Genomic DNA, 11,441 nt, shown 5'->3' with positions numbered 1-11,441 from the left:
TGCGCTAATCGATCAAGTGATTGATTGGGTATATTTCTTTGCGACAAGCAGGAGCTCTTGATTGATCGACTGATTGATCAAGAGGTGTTTTTTGCAAAGCACGGTAGCTTCCACGTGAGAGTGTGATCGATTGGGCAATTGATTGTGAGCAAATTATGGGCTTCGTAATCGATTGAGTGATCGATTAAGAAAGCCTATAATCCATTAGCTAATCGATTAAGTGGCGAAGAAAAGAGCCGTTGCGAGGTTTAGATGGCTAGATGCCCTCGGATTTAACTTGACAATTGATTGGGGGTAAGCCAATCAATTGAGAGTCCTAATCTGTGGGATATAAAGACATCGATGAAAATTCAAATGCAACTCTTCTTCTCCACTCTTTATCACCGATCCGTAAGCTTTAGAAGACAAGTGTTACTACACTTTTCAATCAATCAAGAGTTGTTTACAAGTTACAAGAAAGCAAGCAAAGTTTTCATTTGTATTGCATATTTTCTTCCTGTTTGCATTACATTTCTTATATGTGAGCTTATGCGAGGTTTCTCCACTTCCAGAGTACTTTTGAGAAGGAGTATTTTCATAGTGGAGAGTGTACTCTGTGTGGATCCTTGTATTAGTTATCTTATTGAGGTGGATACTAAGTAAATCTGGATGTTAGCATTGCTTCGAGTGTTTTCTACTACAACTCATCATTGAAGAAGCGATTGGAGCTAATCAGCCTCTCTAGCTCGTCGAAGTGTCCTAACAAGAAGATTTGAAGTTAGTTGAGCTCGTGTGTTGGTGTCGGTCTTTCAGCAGTAGCTGAAAGTCGTTGAATAGTAACATGGTAGCAGCGCAGAGTTGAGGCAGCAAAATGATTGCAAAAGTTCATGTACAAGCATAGAGAATTGTTGTTGAAGGCTGCTACTTGAGTGCTCTTTTATAGGCATCTATGGGCACTTGGATCACAACCTATCCAATCCCACTTCATCAACAACTTATCCATGTCCAAGCGCCTAGACTCAGTTAGGGCGCCCGGACTGCTAACGTGTCTGCGCTTAGTCGAAGCTCTATCTCTGAAACTTCATCCATCCTCGGGCTCCCAGATCAGTCTGAGCACTTGGACTTTGACATGTGATGTCCAATCAGCATGCACCAACTCCTTTGCTCGGGTGCCTAGGTTCAGGCCAGTCCAGGCGCTTGGACTCGGTCCAGGCGCCTGGACCTCCTAACACTTGGACCCGCTCAAGGCGATCGAACCTCCGGGTGCTTGGACTCTTCCCAGGCGCCTAGAGACCATTTTCCAGTCAATTTGCAGCTTTGATTCCTTGCAAGACACGTTGGTTCAAGCAACAAAAATTACCCTGTAAAATAAAGTTAGCACATTAAAAATACGATCAATTTATAACTTAGATCTTGCTATACCAAGAGTAGGATCTTGTCATGGTCTCATCTTATACTTTCAAAATGACTCTAAGCTAGACCGTGCCTATAGTCCCACTAGGACTCATTCTCACTGGATCACTCTATTCTAGTGACTTGCATTTACTTACCATTTGTAGTCAATTGACTTACCTTTTCACCCACCAAGTCTTCCCGCCATTTGTCAGGTACGCAAACTTGACTGTACTTCGGCCAGCTATCAGGTCTCGCAAACTCAGCCAGACTTTCCACCAGATATCGGGTCACTCTTTGACCTATCTGGACTTCGTGCCAGTTATCAAGTCCTTAGACCTAATTGGGCTTTAACTTGGTGGCAGGTCCTCTAGACTCGTCAATTTCTGCACACTTGGTAACAAGATTAGATAACACAACATCTAACTTTAATTTATTTGTCATTCATCAAAATCTAAGTTTGATCATTGGTACTAACTGCACCAACAAAAGCATTGTTTGAACTCTTGGAAGGATGTAGGATTATTTTCTAACCCTATGTCAAAATCATGCTCTTGGAGATAAACATAATTACAAGAAGTCATGATTCTCTGTTTTCTTATAGATTGCCTTAAAGACACTTGTAAATGAATCTTCCTTTGGGCTGACCTATTATCTGCATAATTTGACATTTTATATGAGCTATAAATTGGTCCATTAACAATTTTCATCTGTCACGTAATATGTCTTCCTTTGAGCCGATAAATTTTGTCAATGACCTAAATAAAATAATTTTTTTCTATAATTGTAGGCTACTCGGAAACATATATTTAACATAAAAATAATTTTCCTTTGGTCAATTTTCTTTAACATGGATATATGTCTATTTACACAAAAGACACTAGATGTATCTAAAGTGTCTTCCTTTAGACCGATTCAATAGTTCAACTTAGTAGCATATGTGTAGAGAGACTTAAGAAAATCCTAGGAACTTTACTCAAACATATACACACTTAATCAGCCTTAATTATTCAACAATTAGGTTTATCCATTGATTGATGTTATATGATAATCGATTGGTGTTACCCAAATGACTACCACAATTGATTCATAAACTTATTGTATGCAACTTCAAGATCCCTAATCAATTGATAATGTGTGTCAATCGATTGATTTCACTCAATTGATCTTGATAATCGATTATAGAAGATTTTGTGATCAACTTCACACTTTTCCAATTGATTGAAACTCCATGGTAATCGATTTGTTAAAACCAATTGATTAACCAATTGTTTTTTATTTCAGTGTTGATAATCAATTGGCATAAATTGTCAATTGATAGGCCACCTCAATCGATCAGGCTGATTGATTAACCTTTCCCCATCACGTGGCAAAAGGTGATTCGCTCGTCTCTAGCGCCCCCGTCAACCCGTCCCTAGGCCAACACGAATGAGGTAAATCACAGGTGGCTACTAGCTATTAGTGCAAATAGCCAAGACATGGAGGAGGTCATGCTCGATCACGCCGAGTTTCGATCCCAAGACCTCATGTGGCAACACCCCATGCCTTAACCATCGCACCGCCCTGAGGGAACAACCCATCACGATCATAAGATTGGTAATTGATTAAACCGAATTCCTAATCAATTGACAGTATCAATTGATTAGACTAATTGATTTCGATTGATTTTATCATGATTTTTAATTTTTAATCGATTAGAAATAAATTCTAATCGATTGATTGCATCAAGGTTAATCAATTCCAATTAATTTTGTCACCATTTAAAGGCTGTAATTGATTCACCTAAGCAATCCGAATAATTATGTGTCACATGACAAGGTAATCGATCGATTGCCAAGATTGTCAATTGATTAATGACAGCCTAGTGATCGATTCAAATGTCCGAATTCAATTGCCAATCTATTGATTGCAAATGATCAATCAGGCTAATCAATTCCCAATAATCTTGTTCTCTATTTAAGACTTAGTAATTAATTATCCGATCAAGGCAATCGATCACACCAACGCAATTTGACTTAGAGCGAACACGATAATTTTCAACAAAGAAAGTGACAGTTCGCTTGTTGTTCTTCATGTTCTTCGTGACAATGCTAAAAATTTGAAAACACAAGTCTTTCCTAGGTTTTCTATCATAAGATCTTTCAACAAAAGAACATACATCGAAGAAAAACCTAACTGTAAACTATGAAAACGTACAGAACTTTTGAATATGATACCAATTGATGGAAATTGTGTAAACCTAAATCATATGAATTCTAAGATGCCATAATATCATGAATCTTTATTTCAACAATTAACATGGCATAACATAATAAAACATAAACAAAAGACCAAAAACCAAATTGAAGGGTCATTGTCTTTGTCTTTAGCGCCGTTTAAGCGATCTAGAGACCCCTGAGGAAGAAGTAGTGGAAGCAAAAGAAGATTGGTCTTTCAAGGGGATTAGGCTTGACGATGCTAAATCCTTTTAGTCTAATGGGGAATAAAGAGACATCTCAATGATGATCCTTTAAACCCTCAGGGTTCAACATCGTCGATGCCGCCGAAGACCGCCGTCTTTCCCAATCTTCGCACCGCATCTTCTCCTTTCAGCCTCAACTCCGCCCCCGCGGCCCACGATGCCATCGCCACCTACCTCGCCTCCCCTGTCGCCCCATCGCCGACCAGGCTGTTCGAGAACTCTGCCCCGTCGTCAAGAACAGACTCCTCACGACATCCCAAGGCCTCATTGAGCTCCACGCTGCGCTCGAAGGCTGCCCTCTTGGCTTCGTCCCGCTCTTCGTCAAGGGAATCGACTTCCTAGTCCGTTTCGCCTCCTCCGCCGATCCCTCTTGGGGCTGCAAATTTTACCCCGTTGAACTACACCCCTTCGTCAAGGCAAGCGAGGCTTTCTTAACTTATACTCTTATGGTCCGTCTTTGAGTTAGCTTTTACCTGATTGCCAACTTAAGCATGACCAAGTGACTCTCCTGGCCTCCAAGGAATGGTTTGCGCAATCTTTGGGATAACATGATTTCACATATCCACCAATACAAGGATTTGAAATTATTTTCTCTTGATAAAGCCTGGACTTAATTTCTCTTGATTGATCCACCACTACATAACTGCATATAATTGCTTAACTAGAACAATACACAAATATTTAAGTAGACTTAAAGCGCCATTTGATTGCTATTAATCTTCATATGCATTGTTCAAACATAGTTTTATCTTCTTTTAATTGTTTTTCCTTTGATGTAATTATAATCATTTGGATTGAGCACATATAGGAACAATACCAATATGCAAAGTGAAAAATAAAGTGCATTTAATTGCTTAATGAGAATAGTATACAAATAGTTAAGTGTTGCTTGAAAGTACCATTTGATTGCTATTTGTATTTCTTTCCTAATTTGGTTAGGTAGCTTTGCTATTTTTTTGGTCATCTGATGTGAATTTTGGGTTATTTTGAACTCTATAATGGTTCCTCTATATGTAGTTGTCCCCAGTCAGCCTGATTGGGTACATTTCTATTGTTCATTGTTTAATGGTTTGATCTGATTTAGAATATCCTTATCTTCTTTGTTATGTATGGTTTTAGTAGTAGAATTGAATGTATCTAAATCCTAAAATCCCTTGTTTCTAAGGGTAAACATTTTTTGCTTGGAAACCACTTTATCACTATTCGTCCAGGCATCATGTGTAATTGATTAAAGTGGTTTAATTTATATTTTTAATATATTTATCTATACCATTCTAATTGAACCACCATCTAATCAGTTGGCCCACTGACTACTGGTCTGATTGTTTGACCCATAACTTATTTTATTCCTACTATACCTTCCATGAACCCCAGAGTGGTCACTGATCATAGAATAGTTCTCCATTTATTTATGTGGCTATGATCTTTTATCATGAGTTGGTAATGTCTAAAGTCCTATTTCTGTCTCAAACACCTAGGTTTCCTTGAATCCATATTTTTGCTCTGTTTTCATCTGCAGACATAGTTTGTTGGGATTCATTCTCTCTGATAGAGATTTTGTGAACATGGATTTTGCCTTTAGAAAAAGCTTAAATAGTTCAACATCAAGGATTTATGAACCTAGTGAATCCTTTTTGTTCATGGTTAAGTTTTTATTTTATTCCAGGAAAGCTGGAAGCTGCTGAATTACCAGGTGCAGCTCTATCAACCCTTGTTTTTACTCCCAAGGAAGTGAATTCCCAAGCAACAAATACAGCAAGATATTAGCACTTCAATTTAGTCCTTATGCTTTTGTTCCACTCCTGTCAATTCCATTGGTGTGCTACGATTTGCACAAATACATGAAGATATTAGCACTATAGGATTTGCGGAAAGTACATGTTGCATATGAGAGAGCACTGGTGGAAATTGTTGAGTCTGTTCATGTATCAAGAAACATTTTCATTGCACTTCTTGCTCTTCAATGATGGACGCCTTTCATGCATAACTGGCTGGAAGCAATGGTTACTTTTGATGATGCTAAATCATCTTCTCCATTCTACAATAGTTCAAAATTTGCCAATGATATCTTTAAGGTTTGTCTAGTAAATGCTTTTGTTAAACTAGTGTTTATTTGTTTGTTTGTTTTATTGCAATATATGTATTTATATTCTTGTTAAGACATTTATTTTTTCTGATGGTTCTTTTCTCTCTTCTTTATTCATATCAGAAACCAGAAAAGTGGATTCTGCACTCGAAACTGATACAAAATCTAGAAAAAATTAAAATTCTTTAGAATCTCTATCTTCAATTGTGTATCTAATAGTTAACTAAGGTTCTACTTGAGAAGACGGGAGGCACGTACCTTCTTGGTTAGCTTATCTGCCGGACTTGTGTTGCTATTATTCAACATTCGAGGAAAAAAACATTTGAAGATTTTGAGCACGGTAGGATCCTATTATTCACAAAATAAAAAGGTCTAGAGAGATTTTTTTTAACTTAGGTTTTTATTAAAACTTTATTAATTGCAATTAACTGCTAGCTATAATTTAGATTAAACTAAATAGAAGCCCAATAAAATTATTCCCAAAAAAAATCTAAAATAATAATAAATTCTAAAATATTATCCGAATTTATTTATTTATATATATATATATCACCATTAATAATAATATTATTATTATTATATATATTTTATTTTAATTTATTAGTAGGTGATTGATACAATTCCCTATACTAAGTTATACATTAAAATTTTCAAACAAATAAATTTTTATTGTATTATTTAAGATTCAATCAAATAACATTAAGTTAAGTTTTATTTCCAATAATATAATTATGCGATTACTTAATAATCATATAATTAAAATTATGCAGGATAACGTTGAACCAAACATATCCTTAAGGACCTCTCCTTTATATGAACAATTCAATCCCTTATCAATGCGCATAGATGATAACATGCTAGACTAAAAGATTCTATATATTAAATTCATGTCCAACAATATAAAATTTAATAATCATAAATTAGTCACTTAAATAAATTTAATTCTTATTTATTTGCCCAGCTTACAAATAAGTACAAGATATTATCCAACACTTATGTCAAAGATTGAAACTGTAAACGGAAATTTTAACACATTATTAAATTGATGTCATTTAGATGTTAAGTTTATTAGGATATTGAAATCAGATTGCCAATATAATTCTTTAACTACAGCTGTCTATTTCTAATTATACGGAAGATAGGAATCCAACTGTAAATGGAATTCAGTACAGAACTGATTTCATTTGATTTCATCACGTGACGTTAGAGCTAGCCTTCTATATATCGCACAAGCCCGCCGATCGATAACTCGATGCCTCGTCACTTGTCTCAGAGCTTTCCACCGCCTTCTTCTTCTTCTTCATCTTCATGGATCCTTTAACTTGGAGAATCAACGCAGACAGCTCCGCCCCGTCGACGGTGATTCCTGGGTGGGCAGCCGACGCAGGCGGCGTTATTCTTCGCATTGAGGCGCGAGTGGTGTTACGGCTCTTGGCGGGTGACCAAGACATGATGCCGCCCCAATTGATCTCGCACTTTTGCCGGCGGAGGATTTCTTCTTCCGACGACGTCTCCGCCGAGGACTCCCACTTCACCATCCCCCAGCCTTACTACCACATCAACCATGAGGCCGCCTGGGAGGAGCAGACGCAGCGGATGTTCTACCGCGTCGCGGCGAATCACGTGCGCCCTGCCGACCTCGACCTTCTCGCTCAAGCTTTCCGCACATACACCTACGCGGTGCTCGACCTATTTCCGATCACGGAGTTGGTCTTTGTGGAGTTCTTCTCCGTCATTGAAATCCCCGTCGCTCCTTCCGCTTCTGACAGTCACCTTCGCTATTTGATTCCTCTGGAGACCTATGAATACTTTTTCGAGGACGACGACGATGTCGACGTCATCCAGTTCGACAGAGGGCCGTGGCCGGCGTCTGCAGAGGCAGTGGAGGGGCTTCAGATGGTAACTACAACGGGAGAAGATAGCTCATGCCCCATCTGCCTCGATGACTTCGATGAGATGAGTCAGGTTCTGGCGATGCCTTGCGGCCATCCGTTTCACGAAGTGTGTCTGATGGAGTGGCTGAAGCGGAGCAATTCTTGTCCCCTCTGCAGATTCTCACTTCCGGACGCCGAGTAGCGTCTGGATCTATTGCAATCGAGGAAAGAAATTTCTCAATTCACCTATTTGTTGGTTTGATGATGAGTGTTAGTTATGCTCTGCTTTAGATTACTATACGATTGTTGTTTGTACGCAATACCATCAATTTGATGTGTAAATGTTGACTAAATTTCTTGATCGATCAGTAGATTAGTAGTTACAATTTGATTCTGTTTGGTCTCTCACATTTCATCGATTTCTTGCTGTTACCTTTACTCCAAACAGAATAAAAATGGTGATGGTGTGAGAACTAATCTTTTTTTCAAACTTGATTTAATCTTTTTTAAAAATAATTTAATATTTTTCTAGGTTTTACACATGGGACAAACAAATCAAATATTATATTTAATATGATTTAGTTTGATATTGTTGGTCTGATAATAATTTTTCGTTCTACTATAAGGAATTTTAAAATAAAAAAAAATGATCTATTTTAAGATTTAAATTTTAAACCAAATTAACTTTTATTTTCCCTTTCTTTAATTTCACTCAAATAAACAAAGAATTGTTCCCAACAAGTGGATCTGTTCGCTGGCTAAGACGGTGAACTTTTTTATCGAACCAGACTTGTTGAAAACTTTCAACTAAATCCAATTAATAAATTTGCAAATGGAGTTAAATTGATATATTTTTTTCAATTATGACATTCATCCTATCCGAAAGTCGAGGAAATGAATATTGAGGATGTAGTATTCTTGTTGATCTTCGGTGGACTTCGCTCCCGCCTGTAACACAAGCAGTGTCAGTGCCGAAACAGGGAAGGGGTCCCCGGTGATGGTCCTCCGATGCTCAAGTTAGTTTCTGACGAGACAAGAAGAAGCAAAGAGAAATGTAGCGCGACAGTAGAAATCACGAGAAAAGCATCCCTTCGCCGATGCCTGAACCCCCCTTTACATAGGGCTCATGTAGCGTGTGTGCACGCTTCTTAAAGCTGACACACTATCCCAAGCTTTCCCTGAAGAGACATGTCAATAAAGTGTCCTTGACACAGTACCTTAACGGGTCGAGCGTATCTCTGAAGTGACAATGGAAGTTTCCATCGTGCGATCCTCTATCTGACCATGTCGCCTGTCAGCGGCACTAGCTCACAAAAGGATGTCAAAGGATATCCCGCCGTTGTCTGTTGCTTGGCCGAGCGGAATGGCCGCTCGGTTAGGATTCTGATATCCTTGTGTCCGTTGCCACACCGAACGGGATAGCCGCTCGGCTGAAAGTCCCCTATCCAAGTGTCAGCCATTGTTGGGCCGAGCGGGATGGCCGCTCGACCGAAAGCCCACTGTCCACATACTCTATTGCTTGGCCGAGCGGGATATCCACTCGGTGGGCAGTTCACTGTCCGCATGCTCGGCTGATGTCGAGTCTGCTGCTAGGCTGAGCGGAGGAGCCAGCTTCTGCGCGTCCCTTGAGCATCGGTTTGATTACTTCGTGTCAAAGACGGTGGGTCGGTGCTTAACCCACGGTCGGAATATGCCTCGCCTGATCGGTCAAGACCGTCCATCCGTTGACCGTCTTGACTCTGACCTCCATTGACCTCCACCGTGATAGCAGGGTGGGGCCCCTCATCATCACCATATCACAAGCTTCCCCTTCAAGTCTAGTCGAAAGAGGCTGTAGTCCGACTGACTGGACCATTGTGTGAGCAGATTCTCTCCCAATCGACCTTCGTCACTATATGGACTCCGATCAGGATAGGCCCAATCCTCGCTGATCGACCTTTTGATGTTTGTCGCTAGGTCACAAGCATGCTCCCTCGATCTGATCCGACCGACAAAGGTTTGCACTTGTAGAACTTTTTCCTTGGGCTATCTCGGGCGAGCACGGGCTGTGCTGACATCACCTCGATTTCTTGGGAATCATGCAAATCCCTTCTCATTAAGGCAGAACAGGTTCCCACGCCTTCATTAACTGCCGACCTGTGGTAGCATGCCATGTGTCACGCCCATCGCACGCCTAACGTGACAAGCATTGATTGCAACGCTTGCCAGTTTGAATTCAACGGCGAGATTTCGTCCTAGGTTTCCGCGACCTAGATCGGACGGCTCCAGTCGACCGAGTCTGGAGTATATGAGCTCGTTGCGTTGCCACCTTCTCCACACTTTCGTTGTTGTGTTTCCGATGACCTCTGTGCTTCTGCGCACTTTACTCTCCGGCGATCCTCTGTCTCCCTTTTCCGGCGACCTCTCTTTTTCCCAGTAAGTTATCTTCCCCTCGCGCTCGTTTTTCAACAGTTGACTCATTTTTTGGTTCCGATGAGATCCCCAGTGACCTTTTTCCCTATGATTGTGTTTCTGCCTCCCAACTACCCCCCCCCCCCCCTTTTCCTTTATTTTCGAGATGGCAAGCTCTTCGTAGTCATCGTCTCCCATCCCTGGACTCTGGTATACCACCATGGAATCTAGGTTTGATGAGGGCGACGCTAAGGACCTTAGAAATGTCTTTGAAATTCTATCCAACCACGAGATCATTCTGCCTTCTTCATCCAATCAGCCAAATACCCCGCCGACCAAATGCATTTGTCTATTCAGGGACCATTTCACCGCCGGTCTACGGTTCTCTATCCATCCTTTCATCATCGCAGTTTGTAAATACTTCCGCATCTCTCTTACTCAACTCGTGCCAAACTCCTTTCATCTTCTGTACGACGTCGTCATCTTGTTTCGGCTGCACGACATCCCTCTTATGGCTCTAGTCTTCCATTGTTTTTATTACCCAAAGCTGCCCGAGCCGGGGAACTTCCTCTTCCAGTCTAGGGTTGGTTTAGTGTTTTTTGATAAAATTTCAACTTCCAATAAACATTGGCGGGAGTACTTCTTTTTCATGCGTCTTCCCGAGCGGTCGGAATTCTCAACCCACTGGCAGCTCGAAGTGGCACCTCAACCCCCACTGAAAAGCTACAAGAGCCGATCAGACTATCTAAATGCTGCAGCTATGCTGTCCGGTTAGAAGTACGACATCCACAAGTTGCTGCTTGAGGGTGTCCTCTACGTCTTTGGCCTTAGTCCGATCCGCACCCGGCTCCCGACCAGCCTAGGTATGCAACTATTTTACCTTTTCCCTTTGATGCTAACTGATTTTTCTTTTTCTTCTGAAGCCGAAGTCATGATGCGAGCACGGATGGCTGGCAAGGCGAAGCTTACGGATAACGCAATCGAGGCAGCGACTACCGAAGGGCTGACGAGCCGAGGTTTGCAACCGGTTGGCTCACACGAAGATCCGCTCGACCTAAACGAGGAGACACCCATGATGGTGGGCGAAGGTGAGGCTAGCCATGCACCGAGCGACGGAACTGCCCCGGGATCACAGTCTCCGTCCGCACAACGCCCCATCATACCTGTTGAGGAGCTATCGATCTCGGCCTCCTCTGACGTGCCACTGACCAGGGCAACAGGTGCCAAGTGGAGCCATCTTCACGTTCTGCTACCTCAG

The 11,441-nt window shown here is 40.9% G+C and overlaps 1 protein-coding gene across 1 annotated transcript; it reads left to right on the top strand.

Annotated features, from left to right (window-relative positions):
- Positions 1-7,226: 7,226 nt before the first annotated feature.
- LOC122005524 (E3 ubiquitin-protein ligase Iruka-like) lies at positions 7,227-7,994 on the top strand. The gene has a single exon (XM_042560584.1). It carries the CDS (start codon positions 7,227-7,229, stop codon positions 7,992-7,994), a length of 768 nt encoding a protein of 255 aa, XP_042416518.1.
- Positions 7,995-11,441: the final 3,447 nt, after the last annotated feature.

This window comes from Zingiber officinale, chromosome 1A (genome assembly GCF_018446385.1).
Source record: "Zingiber officinale cultivar Zhangliang chromosome 1A, Zo_v1.1, whole genome shotgun sequence".
Taxonomy (NCBI): Eukaryota; Viridiplantae; Streptophyta; class Magnoliopsida; order Zingiberales; family Zingiberaceae; genus Zingiber; species Zingiber officinale.
This window is presented reverse-complemented; position numbering and strand designations above follow the sequence as displayed.